The sequence below is a fragment of the Podarcis muralis genome, chromosome 3, assembly GCF_964188315.1.
Source record: "Podarcis muralis chromosome 3, rPodMur119.hap1.1, whole genome shotgun sequence".
NCBI classification, from domain to species: domain Eukaryota; kingdom Metazoa; phylum Chordata; class Lepidosauria; order Squamata; family Lacertidae; genus Podarcis; species Podarcis muralis.
The window spans coordinates 25,198,462-25,222,108 of NC_135657.1; the positions used below are offsets into that span (position 1 = coordinate 25,198,462).

The 23,647-nt window shown below is 41.5% G+C and overlaps 1 protein-coding gene across 4 annotated transcripts; it reads left to right on the top strand.

Moving 5' to 3' along the window:
* The first annotated feature begins 264 nt into the window (after positions 1–264).
* On the top strand, positions 265–23,537 carry RCOR3 (REST corepressor 3). Of its 4 annotated transcripts, none has more exons than XM_028724720.2 (12): positions 265–596; positions 1,794–1,850; positions 7,470–7,547; positions 9,163–9,215; positions 9,835–9,996; positions 11,142–11,266; positions 12,785–12,863; positions 14,948–15,166; positions 16,574–16,651; positions 17,752–17,809; positions 19,984–20,222; positions 20,729–23,537. In XM_028724720.2, exons 1-12 carry the CDS (start codon positions 419–421, stop codon positions 21,071–21,073), a joined length of 1,671 nt encoding a protein of 556 aa, XP_028580553.2. In that variant the 5' UTR covers positions 265–418; the 3' UTR covers positions 21,074–23,537. The 4 variants fall into 4 exon arrangements, with proteins under 4 accessions (XP_028580553.2, XP_077781685.1, XP_077781683.1 ...); XM_077925559.1 differs by lacking the exon at positions 265–596 and adding an exon at positions 632–725; XM_077925557.1 differs by lacking the exon at positions 265–596 and adding an exon at positions 1,057–1,160.
* Positions 23,538–23,647: the final 110 nt, after the last annotated feature.

Genomic DNA, 23,647 nt, shown 5'->3' on the forward strand with positions numbered 1-23,647 from the left:
ACCCCCCCAACCCCATAGCCGCCCCCCGCAAGCCCCGCGCTTCGGCCCGTCCTCTCCCCTCAGAGGCGAGGCCCCGGCCTTCGGAGGCGCGGCGCGCGGCAGACGACAGGCACCTCCGTCCCGCCTTCGCCCTCTCTCTCCTCAAGCTTCCAGCGCGCGAGGCTAGATCCGGCTGGGCCGCCGCGGAGGGATCCCCGACCCGTGGGCGGAGGAGGCGAGCAGAAGCGGGGTGGGGAGGGGGGGGACGGCGAGAGGGAGAGAGAGAGAGAGAAGGGAAGGGAGGAGGCGCCGGCGCCGCGGCGGCCTGAGCCGCGGGGGGGCGGGGGAAAGGGGCACCAACATGGCGGCTCCATATTAACTTTCCCCCCCTTCGGCAGCCGCTGCCACCGCCCGCCGCCCCCTCGCCTCGGCAGCCGTCATGCCGGGCATGATGGAGAAAGGAGCCGAGCTCCTGGGGGGCGGCAAGAGTAGGGGGGCCCCCAACGGCACCAAGAACGGAGGCGGCGGCAGCCCCGGTTCCAACGGGCACTTTTCTGAGGCGGAGAGCGGAGGAGGAGGCGGCGGTGGCGGCGGCGGCGACAGCGGAGACGAGCACGGTGCGAGCTTCAGCCTCCCTCCACCAACAACCCACCAGCCCCTTCCCTCCGAGACTAGACTCGAGTTGGGCCTGGTCGCTTCGCCACTGCGCACTGGCTTGGCTGCATGGCGGCTGCACCACGGAGCCTGTATATATAAATATGTGTGTGTGTGTGTGTGTGTGTGTGTGTGTGTGTGTGTGTGCCGGGGTGTGTGTGCGCAGGGTGTGTACGTGTGAACGCGCCCTCGCGTTCGTGCAAAGCGAGTGGCGGGTTGAAGCGCGCGCGTGGAGGGCTCGAGTGAGTGAGGGTAAAAAGTGCAAGTATGTGTGTGTGTGTGTTTCTGCTGCGGGTATATGTGTGTGCGCGCGAGGGCGCGCTCTCCCTGCCTCCCCGTGGGCGTGCGCAATATGTGTGTGTGTGTGTGTGTGTGTGTGCGCGCGCGCGCGCCAGCCAGCCAGCCTGTCCGCTTCTCCATCCATCCATCCATCCGTCCGTATCCCGTTGAGAGTGGGTGTGCATTTTCACAATGGACACGCGTGTATCGCAGCCGCACCTCGGGCGCGGCGTTGCCTTTCTCTTTAGGTGCGTGCGGGCGTGTTTTGTGCGTACACTATGGTGCAGATTTAGTAGTGTAAGCCTTTCAAACGAGGACGAATTATGAAGGGATTGCCGGCATGGAGGTCTATTTTATGTGCACCGCCTTATAATCTTCACTATTAGTACCTTGAGTGGGTTAGAGAGGCACAGCTGATGCATACAGTCGGGCCAACACCTTGCAGTATTTGCACAATAAAAAAAAAAGTGGAGGGGATGTTTGTGTCAAACCGTATGGGTGTTTTGTTTTGTTTTTTTAAAAAAAGAACGATTTCAAAAATAATTATTCACCTTTTGGAAATTATTGCCTACCTAGAGTGTTAAAAGGAAGTAGGGTTTTCTTTTTCCGGTGTGAGGTAGCAGTAGTGGTGATGATGGTGGGTGATCTGCACCCCACCCCCTATTTCTTTCTCTCTCTCCACACTTGTTCAAAGGGTGAAGGGTTTGAGGCTATCAAAATAACCAAGGTTTGGCTGCAGTGGTGGTCTTGGATTGGCTTGCTTGTGATGCTTCTAGCTCACAATCTATATTGTTTAAAGATCACACTTCATGACTGAAGAGAACAGCGTCTTTCCCCCACCGCCCCTCTAAGTGATGCATTTATTTTTTCTTCCATTGCAGATGTAGGAATGAGGGTCGGAGCAGACTATCAAGCTCGCATTCCTGACTTTGATCCTGGTAAATACTCTCTTTTTAAAAAAAAAAAAAAATATGTTTGTAACCTGGTATCATTTGGTCTTTCGAAAATGGAGTTTTATTGCATGGTTGTTGAAGGGAGACTGAATAGGTGTGCATTCAGTTGAATATTGTGTGTATGTGTATGTGTGACTTGCATTTGTGAAGGTTAAAGGTATGGGATTTTCTTTGCTCTCCCAAGCTTTGTGCTGCTTGTTTGTGGTCACTGAAGCTGCACGGGGCCAGCATTTGCTCTGTGCAAGCTGAAGTGAACAGGCCTCATATATGGGAGTGGAGGGTGGCTATTACCTTATAGGAAGGAAATGAGGGGGTGTAAAAAAAAATGTTTTGCTTTTTAAACAGCCCATATTGAATCTATAGTAGTTTGGGAGCAATATTGCTTATCGTAGTAATTTATATAGTGTGGATTTTTCATTGTAATTAAAAGGGGCCGAAACTGAAGTTTATAGGATTGTAGAATCTGATTGTAGATTTTACCCAATGCTTTGGTGAACCATGTGTCAATGTACAGGCAAACTTGTACTCGTTGACACTAATTTAAGTCTGTTTTAATTTGCATGGACAAAGAAGAGGATTTATATTATTGTAACACACACATTCTCATTCCTTGCTTTGGCCACAAGGAAGCACTGTCAACTCTCTTGTTCTTTAGACCTGTACCCATATGTCTGTTGATTCCTGCTACTAGAGTGATTCCCTTCTCTTGAGGTTTGAGCTTACATCAGTAGCCATTCCAGTTTTCTGGCCTTTGATGTTTTACAACATGCTAAGTATATGGCTTAAGGGGGGAGCGAACTATTTCTTTTGCCCTTTTAGAAATGCTCATTTGAGTCATAGTGGAGGCCTTTGTTGATCATAAATGTGTGGTTTTACAGCATCAATACTGGTCTGAAAAATAAATGACTCCTGACAATTCTAGGTTTTGGGCAGCATCCAGTTATGTCCACTCACTTGTGGAACCAAAATGTACTTGTGCAACAGGACTTTGGGTTTCTGTCCCCCTCCCCCAGTTTCCTGTGGCCCTCTTGTCACTCTGAGGCAGGCATAGGCAAACTCCGGCCCTCCAGATGTTTGGGACTACAATTCCCATCATCCCTAGCTAACAGGACCAGGGATGATGTGAATTGTAGTCCCAAACATCTGGAGGGCTGGAGTTTGCCTATGCCTGCTGAGGATTCCCCATGTCTCTGGTGCAGATGCGGGGTTTGCAGGAAGGAGGAGACTAAGGAGAGTTTTGTTGCACATGTGAACACCCACTCGTGCTACGTTAGATCTTGACCTTCTTCTAATGTATACATGTCATATAGGCTAATAAATTGTTGACCTTAAGCTTGATTAATCATTTTTAAGATCCTTTAAGAAGTTATTAGCCCGAAATGACTTTAAGTTCACTGTATTTCTATTGTTCCCTTTCTCAATAAGGAATCTGTTTGTGTTTTCTTTTCATCTATTTAAGGTAAATAGTAAATACCCTGAGTTGCTAATGTGAAACAGCTCTTGACCTGCTGCAGGTAAAATATTGACCCTGCTTGTGATGGGTTTAACTCTTGACTGGTCACAAGTTTCCTGTTGAGACGTAAGTGTCTCGTGGATAAGTGTGGACACTGAGCATTTACTATGACTCATGTACAGCCAGTTGCAGTTTATCATATCCTTTTGGATAATCTGGGGACGTCAGGCCTATTCACATATGTTCCTCTTGGCTCATTCGGTGATACAAATATAGGGGAGGTATAATCAGTGCTATTTATCTATAAAAAGAGTTGCTGGAACTCACCAGGAATGCCTCCCTTGTTCTCTTATAATGGCAATGGCGCCCACCTGAGAGGTGTCAGAACTGAGTTCCTGTGAGTTCCAGCTGAAAAAAAGCCCTGGGTATAATATGTGGTCATGTGCACTGCCAGATAGATGGATGATGGCTGCAGGGTGACAAGTACACAGCTCATAATTACCTAATTTTGATCCTTTCTGCTGTGGAACTTTTTTGGAGGAAAATGATTGATAACTTGAGAGAACTGGCTGTGTAGAAAGATAACAGCAGCCGATTATGACAGCCTATCTATTAGCTATTTCTTCCTTCTCTGTATGAATACCCTTGTCTTTCGCCAGCTGTTCTTCCAGAAATGTGATAAGGTTTTCCATGCCAAAAGAGTAGAGTGAATGTTGTTCTACATCCTTCATCCTGTGCACTTCTTTTTAGGCAGCCTAAATAGTGGTGTACCATATTGCCTCCAAAGTTTTTCACAGTCTTTCAAAAACCTACTGCTAGGATATTGTTTTGTGCTGCCTGCTGCAGCATGGTTTTTCTTGAGTCATGTAATGAAGGGTAGGTAGGTAATTTATTGGGATGGATTACTATTTGTTAGTATTTGAGGCTAATACTGCACTGAGAATGTCTTGCTAGATCAGACTGAAGATACATCTAATTTGGCCCTTTCCCTGGGTGACCAAGTAGATGGTAGACTTTTAGTAACCTTTAACTCCTGTTATCTTTTTGTTTGGTGCAGTGGAACATGGAAGATTGTCTTCCAGTGAACTCTAGGACTCCTGGCATTTGTGTCAGATTGGCAAGACGACAGGATTGCCAAAATATGTGAAGGCAAACTGCATGAAGAGGGGAGGGAACAAATCAATGAAATAGTATGTCCATTTCTGTAAACTGTGTATAGTTACAATGAAAACTTTAAAGTTGCAGGCTCACAAAGGTTGGAGAAAGCAGCATTTTCTCGCTTGAGAGCTATCTTGAATCATAGAATGTAGAGTTGGAAGGTATCTCAAGGATCATCTAGTCCAGCTTTCTGCAATGCAGGAATCTGAACTAAATCATAAATGACAGGTGGTCATCAAACCTCTGCTTAAAAACCTATGAAGGAGAGTCCATCATTTTCCAAGGGAGTCCGTTCCGCTGTCAATTAGCTCTTGCCATCTGAAATTTCTTCCTGATGTTTAGTCCTTGTAACTTGAAGCCATTGGTTTGGGTCCTGGCCTCTGGAACAGGAGAAAGTACAGTGGTAATTCTGGTTATGAACTTAATTCGTTTCGGAGGTCCGTTCTTTACCTGAAACCATTCTTAACCTGAGGTACCACTTTAGCTAATGGGGCTTCCCGCTGCCGCTGTGCTGCTGGCTCACGATTTCTGTTCTCATCCTGGGGCAAAGTTCCTAACCCGAGGTACTACTTCAGGGTTAGCGGAGCCTGTAACCCAAAGTGTTTGTAACCCGAGGTACCACTGTAAACTTGCTCCATCTTCCGTGTGACAGCCTTTGAAATATTTGAAGATGGCATTCATATCCCTTCTCAGTCTCCTCTTTTCCAGGGTAAACGTACCCAACTGCCTCAACCATTCCTCATAAGGCTTAGTTTCCAGACCCTTGATCATCTTGGTTACCCTCTGCACACATTCCAGCTTGTCAATTTCCTCCTTATATTGTGGTGCCCAGAACTGGACACAGTACTTAAGGTGTGGTCTGATCAAGGCAAAATAGAGTGGTACTATTACTGCACTTAATCTGGACACTGTAGGTCTGTTGATGCAGACTAGAATAGCATTAGCCTTTTTTCTGCTGCTTCACAGTGTTGGCTCATGTTAAACTTGTGGTCTGCTTAGACTTCTAGATCCTTTTCACATGTTCTACTAACAAGCCAGGTGTCCCTCATCTTATATTTGTACAACTGCTTCTTTCTGCCTAATTGTAGAACCTTATATTTGGAGGCGGGACTTGCATTTTTATTATATGTCTGAAAAATATTGGGAGCTATGCCTTCATTCCATTGAGGAGCAGGTGCTGGGGGTGTCTAAACTAATTTCTATGGTCCATGCTTGGGATATATGCATTCTAGGAAGGAAGAAATGCTTCATCTTTGAGTACATCTCAAAGATTTGTTTGTTTACTAAACACAAGTAAAATCAAACCAGATGTGATCTGGATGGAGACCAAAATGCAAACTGAATATTTTTCAGAATCCAGTATATTTTTCAGTTGAAAATTTCCTAGAAAACCCAATGCTAGTGTTGCTTTTATATCTGTATCGATTTATGATTTATATACTGCTTGAGTGTCGAAAACCCCTCAAAGCTGCTGTTTCCTACCTATCATGGAAAGTCTCACAGGCTTCCACTGTAGCTGTCTGTTAGGAGGTACATGATGAAGAGTTGAGGTGCTGCTTCTCTCAGCTTTCTCTTTGTCCATCTTCCTCTTATGACTGTTAACTAGGAGCAAACCATACATCTTGCAAGTAATGTGCCCTATTTGTTGTCAGTTGTTTGGTGTGTTGCAGTGCTCTGGCTCCTCCTATTGCTGTGTGACTTCCTGGGCTCTCTTATTTCTGCTTGGATAAATTTATTTCCACCGGATGATGACACAGGTTTTGGGCTAGTGGAAATTTGAACCTCTCCCACACAGTAGTATGTCTTTTAATGATGAGAAAATCTAATAAAATGTCCTTCCCTAGGGATAGTGTGGATGGTCCTCTCTTGATACAAGACTTCAGTGTTTACAGAGGCAGTTTTTACAGTACCTGACTAGTTGCCTTTGGATTCCAGCTTCACTTTTTCTGCTTGCGATTCCCTCCTCGTTCCTTGCTCAAGAAACACTTTACACAGAACTTAGTGGTGTGAAGCGGGATCCTATATTAATGAGTGGCACTCAACTAAGTTTTACTCAGAATAGGCTCATTAATATTAATAGTAACTTAGTCATGTTTGTTGTTTTCAGTCGATCTGCTTGCAGTAAAACTTAAGTTGAAGACCACCTAACAAAAAGGCGCTCAGTACAGTGGTACCTCGGTTTAAGAATAGTCCTGTTTACGAACGATTCGGTTTACGAACTCGGCAAAACCGGAAGTAGTGTCCCGGTTTGCTAACTTTACCTCAGTCTAAGAACGGAATCCGAACGGTGGAAGGGCACTGGCGGCGGGAGGCCTCATTAGGGAAAGCGCGGCTCAGTTTAAGAACAGTTTGGGTTTAAGAACGGACTTCGGAATGGATTAAGTTTGTAAACTGAGGTACCACTGTAGTGTCCATAGCTCCACACAGAAAGGTGGATGAGGTGTGCAATTGTAACCCGGATTCAAGTAGTTCTTTCTGTTACGTTTTGTTTCATTGATAATTACATTTGCAGAGATCACTGGGCTTAACCAATGCTGTAAACTGTACATGTTTTTAATGCACCAAGAATGAACTGTAGATGCTTTGCCAGCTCCAGCATGTGCAAGCTTAATGTTCAGTGTGCACTTAACTCTGCGTTCCCAGACATCATTGAAATGTTTATCCCCAAGGACACCTCTCTACTGTTCTTTTGGCCTTGGCACATAGGATTATTTTAGCTGTACCAAGGTTGTTTGTCTTTGGGAAGAAAGTCTACTGTTTCCCAATATTTCTCACATCAGCTCTCAAAAAAGAGCTTAGGGCCTGTGCTACTTGAAACGTTGATTGTTTCTTAACCATAACTGTTCTATTTCTACAAAACTCAGAGAACAGAGGGATTCTGCGTAAGTGAAGAACAACAGACTATATTTCGTCCACTTGTATATGACTGCTTTTTACCGTCTGTGAATTAAGTGTTCTCTTAAAAAAATTGAACAACTTAATCTTTCTTCTAGGAGCTACAAAATACACAGATAAAGACAATGGAGGGATGCTTGTGTGGTCTCCATATCATAGTATTTCAGATGCCAAGTGTAAGTTCTGTGGAATGCATTAAATAGTGTTCTGTCAATTGCTTTGTATAAGAATCACATCACACGCTATAAAAATGCTACACATACAAGCAGTTCCTTGTAGGCTTTAGCTCCCAAGATGCTCTAGTTCGAATTCAGTCACATTCACTACTGCTCCCATGTCCCGTATCTAATACCTTCCCAATTTAGACAAATTGCCACTGAAAGATCTTGCTGGCTGGCTGTTTTTAGCACCCTTTTAAAAGTACTTCTTTAAAAAGTCTTGTATGCTGCCCGTAATGTATGTGCTGAATTTTCCAGCATATTCTTGTACTCGTTTTTTAAAACTTTCAGGACACGGCTGGTAACGTCTAGTGTTAAATGGTCCAGCCTGGCAAGGTGTTAAAGTGTGTTCTCGCATTTAACAAGTGAATTCTCTTTCCAGGTTGACAGAGGTATTAATACTGTTACAGTTCACGCAGACATTCTGCATCTGCTATAAAAGGTGTGCTGTAGCACACTGTACTTACTGAACATAGGAGAAGCATTGCTTGACCAGACCAAGAGTCTGTTTAATCCGCCATCCTGCTTTCTGCAGCGGTCAACCAGATACCTCTGATTCTGAAGCTTACATATACCTACCATGACTAATGGCCGTTTAAAGACCTATTCTCCATTAATATGTGTTCAAATGCTGCTATAATATGGGCATTTGAAATCCTTCTGTAGTTCTACCCAGTGGTCAGTCCTCCTTTCCCTATCAGGTAATTAGAGAATAGTCTGCTAGCCAGAGGCTCATGTGTCCACTTGGAGTCCTTGCATTCTTTTGGTACCACTATATATAGCCCCCTTCCCCCAAGTTCTCTCCTTACCACACAACAACTCAGTTGGCAGGGAGTATTCTTAACTTTTCTTTTCTCAAGGGTGGTATCAGTTAAGAGCCAAAGAAAGGGGAAGGCGAGTTGGTGAGTAGAAAGTTTTGTTTTTGTTTTAATTCAGAGAGTGAGATGCCAGGAATCTTAGACGTACAGTAGAAGAGACAATTGAGAAGTATCAGAAGTAGATTTCATCTCCCTGTAATGTGAAGTTTACAGTCTTGCTTCAAGAGCATGGATGATTTTCACCAAGAAAGAGCCATGCCACATCCCCATCAGCCTCTCCTTTTTATGTCACATTTCTTACATAAAGTACAGATTTGTGACTGAAAGATCCTAGAGAGCAGGATACACAGCCTGTGAAAGAGTGTCCCAAAGCTTTGGAGAGGCAATTGAGAAGGCCCTGCTCATCACAGAGGCTAACCTGGCACCTGAATATGATGAAATTTGAAGCAGTGCCTCTCCTGTTTATGGATCGGATGTTTAAATGTATTTACTTAAGCAGTCTAAATGATTGCAACTTTGATCAACAGCCCTTTTCCCACTAGAGAGTCTCTGGAATATTTCCAAGTTGGGAAAAAATAATGGTCACTATTAACATGACCTCAAATTGTAGATTTTAAGTGGACGAATCTATTCATAATGGAGACTGAACATTTCTCTTCTAGAAAGCATAAAGTGTTGTGTGGCACCTAGTATCAGTTATCCTAAACTGCTCCTCAGGTCCAAGTATAAATAACTCTAGCATTCTTTTGTTACAGTGGATGAATATATTGCAATAGCAAAGGAAAAACATGGCTACAATGTGGAACAGGTAAGTGTTATAAATATAACAAATTAATTCAAGACAGTTTTCTAAAGAGATTTTATATATACATTTTTGTCCAAAGCAACCCTCAGTGTAATAAAACTACATAACTTGGAAATAATATTGTCAAAAAGCTTTTAACAGCTTGATGAAAAGCACAGGGCTAGCTTAGCCCCCATGCCCCATGTCCAAAAGATCTCTGCAAAATAGCAGTTCTAAGTTGTGTATGAAAGGAGAATCAGGACGGGCCCATTGAAGCTTCCCTTCCAGCAAAAAGGTCATGTTTCTGGCAGAGGTAGAAGAAGACGTAAGGCCTTGGACTATGACTTGAGCATGAGGACAGATGATCCTTCAGTTCTAACAGCCCTGGACTGTTCAGGGCTTTATATATATTTTAAACCAGCACTTCCACACCTTTAAGTATGATGGTGAATCTTGAGATGTACTGTATGAGCACCATGGAAGAGTAACTGAAAAGAGCATCTATGCATCATCAGCAACTCTGCATCATCACTGCAAGAGCTAGTAGGATGCATTATGATAAGAACAAGGGCTCTCTCTCTCTCTCTCTCTCTCTCTCTCTCTCTCTCTCTCTCTCTCTGGCTCTCTGGCTCTCTCTTTAAAGGCACTTGGCATGTTGTTCTGGCATAAGCACAACATTGAGAAGTCACTTGCAGATCTCCCAAATTTTACTCCTTTTCCGGATGAGTGGACAGTTGAGGATAAAGTCCTGTTTGAACAAGCTTTCAGCTTCCATGGGAAAAGCTTTCACAGAATCCAACAAATGGTAAGGTAATACATGGACCACCTGGGAATGAGGTTGGGACAAAAACCTTTGGCATCACAGGAGGAGACTTGCAGGAGTGGCCAGTAAAAGCAATACTTAAAAAAATTATAGCCAGATTTAAAAAAATGGACGAATGCAGAGGGGCCACAAAAACCTTTTACTATCACCTATGGGAGTGATCAGCTGAAAATTGGGGGGTCCCCAAAACATCTCTTGGTGAGCTGCAGGCTGCAGGATATTCACCCCTCCCATAGAACATGTTTTATTAATAGACAAATTAATATGATAGGGTTAGTGTTTAGCAAGGTATGGTTTGTTTCAGCCAACATGTGAATACCCTTCCAGAGAACCAGTTTTTACGTGGAAAAGTAATCCCAATAAATCCTTTAATTGCACTGCTTTTCTTTTTCTGCAGTTTAAACTTAAATAGTCAAAGCCAGACCTGCAGATCAACTGGTCATTTACTGTGTTACTTGATAGAAAGATTATCCTTTTGAAGTCCTTTATTATTTAAAAGAGGATACAGTTTGGCCAAAATGTTGGTACCATCCAGTTAAAGCTAAGGAATTTACTTTTGATTTATTCTTACGGGGAAATGTAGGCATTTAACTACAGGCCTATATCCACTTACCTCAAACTCTCAGTGGAGTTTACTTATGAGTAGGCATGTGCAGGATTGCACTGTTAAAGGATGGCCTAAATATAGCCTGTTAAATATTTATTCATTTAGTATAAATAAATAATCACATGCACTCAGATTTTAAAGTGCAATAAAGTTGTGGATGTTTCTGTCTCCCCACCCCTCTCGGTAGGTAGGACCTATTTCTCAGGAGCATCAGCATTTATGATTATGAGGAAATGTAACAGCCTAGACGCTTCAAATGCCTAGTGGTTTGCTTTTAGTGTGAGCTTTAATCACACTCATGGTGATTTGAACACCTTAACAGTTTTTGTTTGCTTTTTAAAATCCTCTGCTATCACCATGGGTTCCTAGTGCTGCAGGGAGGAGGAGGAGTCTTAGGAATTTGAACCTTTGACTTAACGTAATCTCCTCTCCCCCCCCCCCCACACTTAAACAATGTGTCACAATATTTCATTCACATTATTTATAACTAGCATCTACATATTGTGTTGGCATGTTTTAGCTTCCAGACAAGACTATTGCAAGTCTTGTCAAGTATTACTACTCCTGGAAGAAAACTCGTTCTAGGACAAGTTTAATGGACCGCCAAGCTAGGAAGCTGGCAAACAGAAATAATCAAGGCGACAGGTAAGCAGCACAACACCTTTCTGAAAATAACAACTTGCTTATATCCTTTTGTGTTTCTGCTTTTGCTTTTTTGTTACTAACGCAAGGCATGTTGTTCCATGGTATTGCATCTTTGTTACAACTAATCAGGTGCAGATTTACTGCATCCAGGAGAGACCTTCCATTAACAGTCCACATACCCTCTTTACTGCTTTGTAGTGCATTCCCAGCTTTATAGCAGGAATTATCGGAATATAGCACTAGTCAAATTTGTATGCTTATTCCAGGCATAGGCAAACTCGGCCCTCCAGATGTTTTGGGACTCCCATCATACCTAGCTGTGATGGGATGATGAGCAGCTTGTGCGTAAAATGCAAGTCCCTCAGAGTTTGGCCAAGTCCGCAAACCTCTGCCTACGACGGAGCCCCTCAAGCATGGCTCCGTTAGTCGCTAGCAGAATCCGAAAGTGGGCGCTTACGGAATCTCTTCCAGCATAAAAGCTCCTTAACGGAAACACGTCTTCTGGACTCTCGGCGCGACAGTTTCCGGCAAGGAATGGATGTCCCTATAGGAGGTCTTGAAACCTCCCCACTGTTTTCGCTGGAAGTGTCCCTGAGCCATCCCTCCGACTCACTTTCCCTCGGAGCTCCCTCTCTCCCCCTGCTGGTTCCCTCTCCAGCTGCTGAGTCTCTCTCAACCTCAGCGAGCCCTTTCACCTCCTGTCCTTCCGATGACAGTTCCCTGACACTAGCTGACAGGACCAGTGGTCAGGGATGGTGGGAATTGTAGTCTCAAAACATCTGGAGGGCCGAGTTTGCCTATGCCTGACTTATTCTCATGAAACCATAAATATGTGCCAGGTGAAGCATGCATAACCTGGAGTACTCTCTGAGACACACACACACACAGAGAGAGAGAGAGAGACAGACAGACAGACAGACAGACAGACAGAGGGAAGGGGTTTGGTCAGTTGTAAAAGGAGGGGGATGTCGGTGGTATGGGAAGTTTATGGGAGGGTTGAGGAAAGTGAGGTTGAAGAGTGAAGCAAGCATGGGCAGCATCCCCTAACATGCAACATATTTGTGTAACTTAATATGCAAATTATGTTTTAATATTAATACATTTTGTAGAAAACTACCTTACGGTAAGCCAACCCAGTGTATGATTTTATGAAGGGTGGTATACAGATACTTTAAGTGTGTTAAATATAGGGGAGGAAACATTTTTATATATTCAGTGTATGGGAATATTGCATAAAACTGCTTTTCCTGCCATTCATGCTTTTAAATCTGATTCCCATACTGTACTATTCAAGCATGGAAATTAATGTTTAGTGGATGCCATGCTTAAAGACAGAAGTATAGTTCATTCCATTTGAATCTGTTTGTTAAGCCTGTTGCTATGAACTTCCCTGTTGACATCAAGTAATGACTTTTTATTATGCAGAATAGCTGCAAAAACAACCTTTGCTGTAAGGGTAAAATCAAATATAGGAGGAGGTGAAAGGAAGCAAGTTCCCTAATCTGTTTGTGTCCTCAGTGATGATGATGTGGAAGAAACTCACCCAATGGATGGAAATGATAGTGATTATGATCCCAAGAAGGAAACTAAAAAAGAGGTAATGAATAGTTAAACTGCAATAACCATACTATTCACATTAACTATGTGAATAATATTCATGTAAATTTAAAGATACAGTGAGTGGGTACTAGTCACTGGCTTTTCGGTTGTGGCACCTAAATGCTCTACATTTATCTCTCTTGGATTTCATCTTGTTGGTTTTGGCTCAAGATTATTTTCATTCTTGATTGTAGTCTTCTATGGCCAGGTGGACAAGAGGTAGATTGGGATTGTCTGGTAGATCTCTGGCTGATTTGCTATAGATTGGCAAGGGCTTCCAACCCCCAGATGTTTAACAACAATGACAACAAAACTACTTTCACCAGCAAAATTAGCCTTCTGAAATAAAGGAAGCGAACCTGGAGTGGATTTTTGTGTGAAAGGATTGCAAACTCCTTGTGACCAGAATCATCGCTTCAACACTGGTGATCTTTGCTTCTCCTAGTACACTGGCATTAGTTCACCTGTCTTCCCAAGTGATGTGTAAAAATTTTCCAAGACACCATTGATGGGATCTTTCAAGAAGTTGGAGATGGCTTTTATAAGTGGTCCATGTTTCACAAGCATACAGCATCTGTAGCTCCCAGATCCGACACTACACCGCTGCCTCCCCCTTTAAGATGGAGACAATATTTGTCACTCTGAAATCTTCTGGCACCTCACCCACTCTTCACAGATTCTATTTGCTTTATTTATTACACTGCCATATAACATGAGTAAAAACAAAACCCACAATTGAAATACAAAGTGAAATATAAAGCCATTAAATGGGGGAGGTTGACTACAGAAATATTTTATTTAAAAAACTCACTGCAAAAGATTTAAAAGATTTCTGGCAGGTTAATGCCAACAAGCTCATTCAGTGCCCTGGCAAATGATTCCATTCAGTCTTGGAACCTTGAATTCATTTAAAGTAACTAGCTGCAGAGATAGCACAGGATAGTGCGCACCCCGGAAATGATCTCTTTCAGCTTCTGCCTTCTGGAAGAAGGTACAGGGTTATAAAGACTAGGACTAGCAGGCTGCGAATTCTACCCAAATGCGATTTTGGTTTTAAACGCAGTGTAAGGAGTCTCTATGGGAATATATTGTATTTAAAAATGGGTATCAGAGTTTTTAGGGGGCTAACCAGGTTGGGATAGCTGGGATAGCAGGCTTGCTGGGTTTTGAATGTTTTATGTAGATTTTTCAATTTTGTTGTTCTGTATGGGACGATGACAATAAAGATTATCGTATTGTAGGTGCTCTCTTAACCATTTCCCTTCCTGGTTGCAAGTCCCTCCTGCCCACAGTCATCCCCCGCTTCCAAAAAATAGTTAAAGCAAAATAAAACATCCTTCATAAAACTTGGACCAGTCACTACCGTATTTTTCCATGTATAAGACTAGGTTTTTTTACCAAAAAAAATAGGTTTAAAATTGGGGCTCGTCTTATACACGGGTAGTGCTGAGGGATGTTTTCTTAATTTGGAGGCCCCCAAAATAGGGGGCATCTAACACATGGGGGTGTCTTATAGATGGAAAAATGCGGTATATCTCAGCATAACTTACGTCACAGAGGTTGTTAGGTTAAAATGGGGGCGTGTGTATGCCATCCTGAGCAGCTTGGAGGAAGGGTGGAACGAAATGTCATTTGGAAAAGTAAGTTAAACACAGAAATTAAGCTAAGCCACATGCAAGGGAGAGAGGAAAAAATGTTATGCGTGCTTTACAGAATTGTAACAGCACTATTAAATGTGCAACGGTTGTGGGATTCCCATGAGCACTATGAGGTAGTTTGACCTGAGGGATAGTTAGAGGTCCCATTCATTTGTTTATTTGCAATATTTGCTGCTATTCAGGGCAACATGAGCAATTTAAACATAAAATTTAAATATAAAGCCTAGAAAGCATTCTTGCTAATAAAATTCATGCAAATGTGTGTGAATTTATTTGACTTGCACTGGTGTTGAGACTTCCGTGGGATTTAGAAGCGTTTGGTAAGTGTTACAGATGCTGTAAGGTGAACAGAGGAGGGATTCTTAAAGGAAAAGGTATTGTGTGGTGTTTAACTTTCTTTAACTTTTCAAAAAAAATATTGCAGGGAAGTAATGAGCAACCTGTTCAGTCCAGCAAAATAGGATTGGGTAGAAGAGAGTATCAGAGCTTACAACATCGTCACCACTCCCAGCGTTCCAAATGCCGTCCTCCCAAAGGCATGTATCTAACTCAAGAAGATGTGGTAGCTGTTTCATGTAGCCCCAATGCTGCCAACACTCTTCTTCGGCAGCTAGATATGGAGCTGATCTCACTGAAGCGACAGGTATATTAGTTATCAGCTTTGCTTCTTACTTATTTTTGGTTTTTTATCTCTTTCCTCATTCTGTGTGCTTGGGTAGATGAAAACACAGTTAAACTAAGAACATTTACATAATAGTTAGGTTGTAGATTAAGTTTATCCTCTGTATGCGTAGCATTGCTTATTACTGTAAAAGATACTATTTCAGCTGTCTTCTAAAGCACTTCTGAAATATCTTAAAGCTCAGACTTTGGCAAAAATATTGGTTTCCCCAATAATATACAGGTGTAATAATGACGATTTTGACCAAACTGCGGGAGGCAGTGGAAGACAGGAGTGCCTGGCGTGCTGTGGTCCATGGGGTCACGAAGAGTCGGACACGACTAAATGACTAAACAACAACAATAATGATGATGATGATGATTGTTATTGTTATTGTTGTTGTTGTTGTTGTTATTTATACCCCGCACATCTGGCTAGGTTTCCCTAGCCACTCTGGGGATGTATACTTGTTGAGTTAAATATAATTAAAGTTCACAAGCTAGGAACTTAACTTAATTGGATTTTAATTATTGAACTATGGGGAAAGTGTTCTATACAGTTAGTAAATAACAATTATTGTGCTTTTATGTTGGGTTTGGAAAACAGCCTGTTGTGGTACAGGCTTGTTCTTCTAGTCTAGTTTTTACACTGTTTTATCTGAATACTTTCCTGGCTATATAAATGTCAAAGCAGAAATAATACAGTTGTATGTTCATGCCTCTCAGGGGTATAAATACAGTGGTACCTTGGGTTAAGTACTTAATTCGTTCCGGAGGTCCATTCTTAACCTGAAACTGTTCTTAACCTGAAGCACCATTTTAGCTAATGGGGCCTCCTGCTGCCGCCACACCGCTGGAGCACGATTTCTGTTCTCATCCTGAAGCAAAGTTCTTAACCCAAGGTACTATTTCTGGGTTAGTGGAGTCTGTAACCTGAAGCATATGTAACCTGAAGCATATGTAACCCCAGGTACCACTGTACAAAATAGCGTAGGCCTGCTAAACTGATAGGAAAGTGTTAGAGAGATGAGGTCCTGTTTCCTGGCCATTAATAACCAGAACCTAATAGTGGGATGGCTGGCTTTCAGAAACCTCAACCAATTGAGGTACGTAGCCCAGATTCTCAGCCTTGGATAAACAGATTAGGATGCTACCTTCAGCCCTGTGATGTCGGAAGTTGAAACTCTGCCATAGTGCAGAGCATGTTAGTGCCTGGTATATGGAAGAAGATGAACACTGCTCCAATAGGCAAGTGTCATCTCTTCAGAAGTTTTTCTCTCTACTCAGGGAGTTGGTCACTTGGCAACAGGTAGGGGTGTGGGTGGGTGGGTGTGTACACCAATTTGTGTCAGCTAATTTTCATTCCTTGTTCTGTTGTTCATTGGACAAGGTTCAGAATGCTAAACAAGTAAACAGTGCACTTAAGCAGAAAATTGAAGGTGGGATAGAAGAATTCAAACCTCCTGAGGTGAGTCATTGTGAAAGCACAGATGAATGTTCAGAAATGCATTTGTTGTGCTGGGAACTAAGTTGCATGTGGCTTTTCAAAACAACGGAATCCATCCCATTTTTATTTTCAACTGTAAAAATGTACATATTTTCTTAAACCGGTCAATAAAGCTTATCTAAAATTTACATTGGCTGAAATGCATTTTTAAAAATTTAAATAATGGTGTGAAGGTTTCAAAAGCAGGTTTTAGTGTCATGCACAAAACACCTTAAGCATGACTTGTAAACAGTAGCACATGTACTGAAGTGTAGCAGCTTTTTTAGAAGATTACTCTAGATTATACTATGGCTTCTGATTCCGTTAACTCGTGATCCAAAATTGCAAGGGAACCTAGTGTATATGCCATTTTATTTGGATGGTCTTATTCTGTTTAGCACAAGAACCACACCATACATACATTTCACATGTGTACATATACAGTCGTACCTCGGAAGTCGAACGGAATCAGTTCCAGAAGTCTGTTCGACTTCCAAAATGTTCGGAAACCAAGGCATGGCTTCCAATTGGCTGCAGGAAGCTCCTGCAGCCAATCAGAAACCATGTCGGACGTTCGAGTTCCAAAGAACATTCGCAAACCGGAACACTCACTTCCGGGTTTGTGGCATTCGGGAGTCAAAACGTTTGAGTCGCAAGGCGTTCAACTTCTGAAGTATGACTGTACTGGCTCTCTTCATTGAAAAGGTTGGGGAAGCTGCTACCCAGATAGGAGTAAAAGGCAGTGCCATGCCTTGATGCCATACATGCAAAGGGTCCTAAGCTCAGTCACTGGCATCTTCGGGTAGGGTTGCGGGGAAACTCCTGTGAAGCCCTGGAGACCTGTTGCCAGTAAGTGCAAAGAATACTAAGCTGATGGACCAATGGTCAGACTCTGTATAAGCCAGCTTTTTGTTCCTAATTCTTGACAGCTCCCTTGTGAAAACATCAGAACTACTGAATTAGGGAGTGTGATTGCTGGCTTACAGAGTTGAAAGGTGGTGTTTGGGGCTGAAATTCTCAATACTTTCAGCCTCTTAACAATTTGTAATATGCTCTGTTACTCTTTTTTCCTCCCTTAACAGTCAAATCAAAAAATCAATGCCCGTTGGACAACAGAAGAACAACTTCTTGCAGTTCAAGGTATGTTCGCTTGACTCCTGTTTTCTTTAAAGAGTGAAATCCTTTGTGATATGGAATGTACCATAAAAGATGGATACGCAGCTAAAAGGATATGGGTCCAGCACCATCACATGGCAGGTTTAAAATGTGATGGAAGGAATTTTGTCTCACTAATAGGAATGATTTGAAGATGAAGTTGGCAAGTATTCTAGAGGAACAGTGAACAATGCCACTTAACATACAAAGTCAGATTAGATAAAGCTGGTTATAGCTGAAAAGTTCTCAACTGAGTTCATTTTGAACTTTCCCATAAACTTAATCTCTCAAAGTCTTCTAGATAGCTCACACCCTTCAGTTCTAAATGGTAGCTTTCTCACATCAAAGAAGCAAGCAGATGGCTATTTGACCATCTCTTATTAGGAAAATCAGTATTAGATTTCAGGGAGGAGGGATGAATTTAATTGTGAAGTTGCTTAATGTAGTGTTGTGTCTATTGGTGTGCAGAAGCATGCTGTGAGAAAATGTGCATAACTGTTGTAAGCAAGCTTATCATCTTATCTGTGGTCCAGCAAATGCTTTGCATTCCAGGCTAGTTAGCAGTAAGGATAGTTCTGCCACCCAAACTGTGCTTAATCTATGCATAACAAAAATAGTGTTTTGCTCCTAGGAAAATAAGAGACCCTACTCCCCACATTTTAACATTTTTGTGCTTTCTTATCTGAAAATGCAAAGGTCTACTACATCTGGATTAGCAAAGTCCTGTTAGTCCTTTGGTTTTCTTTTAATACAGTTCGATGCTGTTTGATTTAGTGCATCTTCAGTAAGAAAAGAAAAAAAGCGCAAAATCACTTTCTGGATTAATCCTAATTCAGTGCTGGCACATTAAATCCTCCTTTTGGCTTATCCATTGCTAAAATTCCACCACACACACACACTGTACACACACCCATCCCCATTTACTAAAATACAACAGTTATTTCCATCGATTTTGGGAGGTACATTCATAGCTTTATTTATTATTTTAATGCTAGCTCACTGAGTCCGTAGTTAAAACAAGGAACAGCAAATCATATTTTGGGTGTGGAGAAGAAGGACTCAGTTGGATTTCTTAAAATAAGTGTACTTCCGGAAAAGAAAGGGAGAATCTATTAGTCGGGACTTTTCTGTGTGTTCCTGGATACATATATTCATTATTTTGAAAATGCGATTTTATCAGTCTTACTTGCAGACCCACCAATTCAGGCTGCAATATTATGCCTGTTTACCTGGAACTAGCTGAAGGTAATGGGGCTTGCTCCTGAGTAAACATAATTGGGGCATCAGTTGTTTAAATGTTTGCTTTGAGCTGGAACCCTATACACACTTAATTGGCTTTAAGCCACATTGAATTCATTGGGACTTCTTCTGCATAAACATGCATAGAATTGTGCTGTTTGTAAACTTCCTAGTTAGCTATTTCCCAGCGGTAGTGAGACTCAGATGTTTCTGAGTGTTTATATATTCTGTTCCCACTGTTCAGAGAGCAATAAAAACAATTGTTACCAAGATTCCTGTAGCTAGAATTAGAATTAAACATTTCCTTAGGCGTCTTTCACTCTTCTTTGTCTATATGCCACTTAACCAGTACGGCAAAAAATTCACTATTCTGTAAACAGTTGCTGAGTAGCCATTTGAAGGGACTGGTAGTGCAATCTCATCCATGTCTACTGAGTATGTTCAATGGGATTCATTCCCAGGTACTTATAAGATCACAACCAGAATTTGCTAGATGTTACCAGCCTCAGATCCAGTCCCTCTTTGGCTAAGGACATGGTCTGTTGATCCAATTTAATATGAGTTTCCTATGCTGTATTGGGAACTGCTTTTCATAGTCCTCTCCTTTTCAAAAACAGTCTTGTGACGTGCAGGCTTCTGTTTGAAAAGTAAAGCCCTTCTGGGCACGTGGAAATAGTTACATGGTTCTCTACATGTAGTAAGTAGGATACTTAACAATATTAAAACTTGGATCAATAAAATGAACCAATAGCAGTATTTTGCATTATGTTAAAAGTTCTTTACAGAAGCTCCATTGTAGTTTTTCCCCCAGAATTTTTCTTTATCTTTCATTCATAGAGGGAATCTCTGTATATATACATCGTACAGACTTCTGCTTACTTACTTGAACCTTCATAGGTGTATTTACTTTGCCTTTTTAGGTGTCCGCAAGTATGGTAAAGATTTTCAAGCTATTGCTGATGTAATTGGCAACAAGACTGTTGGTCAAGTGAAGAACTTCTTTGTAAACTACAGGCGCCGGTTTAACTTAGAGGAGGTATTGCAGGAGTGGGAAGCAGAACAAGGAACGCTGGCTTCTAATGGCGATGCCTCTGCTTTAGGGGAGGACACAAAAAATACTAATGTGCCATCAGGAAAGACCACTGATGATGAAGATGAGGTGTGTTTTTGTGTACCGGATCTTAAATAAGCATGAGTTCAGGAATGGCATTAAACTTCATACCCTAAAATGTAATGTTTTAACATGAAGTGGAATGCTGAACCCCCAGCTGTGGAATCTTACTGCCTCCTAGTACTTAGAGCAAAATACTCACTATGTCCCCCCTTCAGTTCAGTGGGGCTTGCGTTAGCAGAACATTTTAAGAGCTGGGCCGCCTGCCTCCCTTCCAAACCTTTCTTTTGACCATGCTAATAATGGAAAATGTAAATACTGCAGAATTGTTAAGCTTTTTTTTTTCTTTTTCATTTCATTTTCGTTTTGACTGAATGTCATACCTCTTTTTCCCTATTGAACTGTTTAGAAATGGTTGCTTTCAAAGGAGGGTTTCATAGCTGCCAATATGGATGAACTAGCTCTGCTTCCCATATTCTGGAGGCAATGACAACCCGAACTGCGTGATACGACAGGATGGCTGCTATTACATATCTGTGTCACTTTGTTTATAGGCCCAGATCCCACAGACCCCTCAGTGTGTAGGGTCTTCTCCACCTGCCCAGGCGTCTACTCCAACACCAGCAACCCCTGTAACATCTCTGAACCAGCCTCCTCCATTACTTCGTCCAACCCTCCCGGCTGCTCCAGCGCTCCACCGCCAGCCTCCGCCACTTCAGCAACAGGCTCGGTTTATTCAGCCAAGGCCAACCCTAAACCAGCCCCCTCCGCCACTCATCCGCCCAGCTAATTCCATGCCTCCTCGTCTAAACCCAAGACCAGCGTTATCCTCCACTGGCGGTCCGCAGCCACCATCGCTTATCGGAATCCAGACAGAATCACAGTCCCCTCTGCACTAAAGGAATAGGGCAGAACTATGGTAAATGACAAAATTGTATCAGTGTCTATTTTTCCTCAGATAATGAAGGGGGAAAGGCAGGGGGAAACAAGCCTTCCAAAGTATTGAATCAATCTTGAACAAAAAGAGCAAGGTGGAAACCTTTACAGCAGAAATATGTGATTGGCCAACTGTATGAAAGAAACTTCAGTGCAGTAGCTTGTTAACAGCAAGACCACGTCCATGAAATCAGACTTTTTACACAGCTAACTTCTGGGGGGGGGGAGTTGGGGGGGGACATTCAATGCACTAAGACTTCAGCTGGTTTTTACTCTATTTATTTTAAAAAATTCTTTATATTCAACTACACAGAAACAAACCAGGAGTTTCAGCTTCAGCTCTGAAGCAGGCTATAAACCTGATATATTGGGGAAATTATTTTTACATGTTCCTATGTTAGGATCAGAAGCATTACTAACAATCCTGCCATTTAGATTTTGACAGATAACATAACTTCATACATTTCTTAGGCTTGTATTTTTCTAAATTTCTTTATAAATTGCTTTTCTTCAGAAAAAAAAAGTTGTATTGAAGATTTGCAAAGCTAAGGTACAAACTAGGTTAAACCTATCTATGTGCTCTGATACTAGAAGTATGACTTGCTAGTGCAAAATCGGTGGTAGTCAGTGGTTGGGACAGCATCTTACTTTACATTACATGGAAAACTTAACACCAGTAACAACTTCTGCTGCCATGTGGCTACTAAAGTTGTCTTCTTTTTAAATAATCTTTGTAGAACTGCTTTTTATCTGAAATTTTATTCTATTATCTCAGTTCTGGCAATAAGTTAGCAAAGAGTGCCCCCCTGAATTCCATAGATATAGGGGGCAGTGTGAAACAATAAAATATTTTAAAATGTATTTAACTGTCATTGCTTTTCAGGCAACCTTAATCTATTTTCCTTGCCAGTGTATATCTCCCATGTTACTTGGTATTAAAGCAAATACCAAATCATGCTTTACTGAATCAGTCAGGAAACAGTGCGGCTCCATGTAGATTTGATTCTCTTATTCTGAAGCAAAAAAAAAAATGCTAAGCTACTGAAGTCTTCTGTTTTCATGAAAAGATGTGTGTTTCTTCTTTACTCTCCCAGCTAACTTCCCCACTTCTTCCGGAAGCAGTGGTATTTAACATTCAAAGTTTAAGGTTTCTGTGTACAATAAAGTTGTACCAGCCTCTTATGCATACTGCATTTTACAGCTTAAGTGTCAAAACTTTTAGATTAACACCTTAATCATGATTAAGGTGCTAAAGGGATTTATCCATTAACTTTGTTTTCTCATGTCTTCTTCTTCTTCTTCTTCTTTTTTTTTTTTTTTTTTTTTTTTTGAAGAATTTATTTAAATAGAATTTTCTTTTGTTTGTTGTATATTAAATACAAATGTCCCATCCCTGGGTTTTTCTTCATATTATATCTGTATTCCCAGTCACAGTGTTTGATTTTAAATACTAGGTTTTCAAAGGAAAAAAGCGGCACAGTCAATTGCCAGAATTCTTGGGACTTTGCAATATTGCAACTTTGGTTCTGGGGTCAATGTTAACCCTCTGAATTCTTCCAACCTGTCCATTGTGCATTTTGGCATAACACTCTAATATCAAACTACTATAACGATGCATTTTCAGTATTTAAGTATGTAGATCAGATCTCCCAGTGACTGTGTTGTCCTTTTTTTGCTAACTTTTTTGCTAACTTTTTGTCTTGTCTCTTGTTGCTAGAACTTCAGTATAAAGCAGGTTGGGTGCTGCCGCAAATATGGCAATTTTAGACTATCAAAACTGTAACTGGGCACTTGTGGGTGAGATAGGTATGTAGTGTAATATTGCTTTACATACGCTATTCCACACAGTAATGAAATGTTTAGCATTTGTAGTACTGAATATGTACATAGCAAAAATGTTGTCCTTTTTAAAAATTGTGTGCTTTCCAGATTATGTGCATACAGCTTGCACGTCCTGTTTTGGGTAGGGGGTTGTGTTAAGCAGTGTTTTTGCCTGGAAGAGTGATATGCTTGCTGCTTAATCAAAGAATTAAAGTTTCCAAGGAATCTGTGTCTATTTTTATGTACCTTGTAATGGTTTAAAATGTTTAGGGCCCATATACTGTGATTCTCTTCTAAATTCATTTATATTTTTTTAAAGATTAGAAATAAAACTATATGATTTTTCATTTGAAAAGGGTTTTCTTTTTTGCCATACTATCTTTAAAAAAACAAAACCCTCCAGCTTAACTTTGTACCATTGCTACAAACCATAAACTATTCATTTTGGTTTACTTTTTGTCACTTTATGAAATGTAAAATGTTTGCACTCCCTTTAAGTTGGTCAGAGAAAATATTTCTTACATTGGTTTGGACAAATGTAACTTTACAGCTCCTTTTTATGTACAGTTTTTCAGTTACAATAAAGAAATATAAAAAACTTTTAAATGAATGGCCGTTTTAAAGGCCCACATGTATATCAACTATTTCTGGGTTCGAGTGACTGGATGGAAAAGGGGGTTTGGGTTGCAACCCTATATTGCGGTTGCAAATGTGTA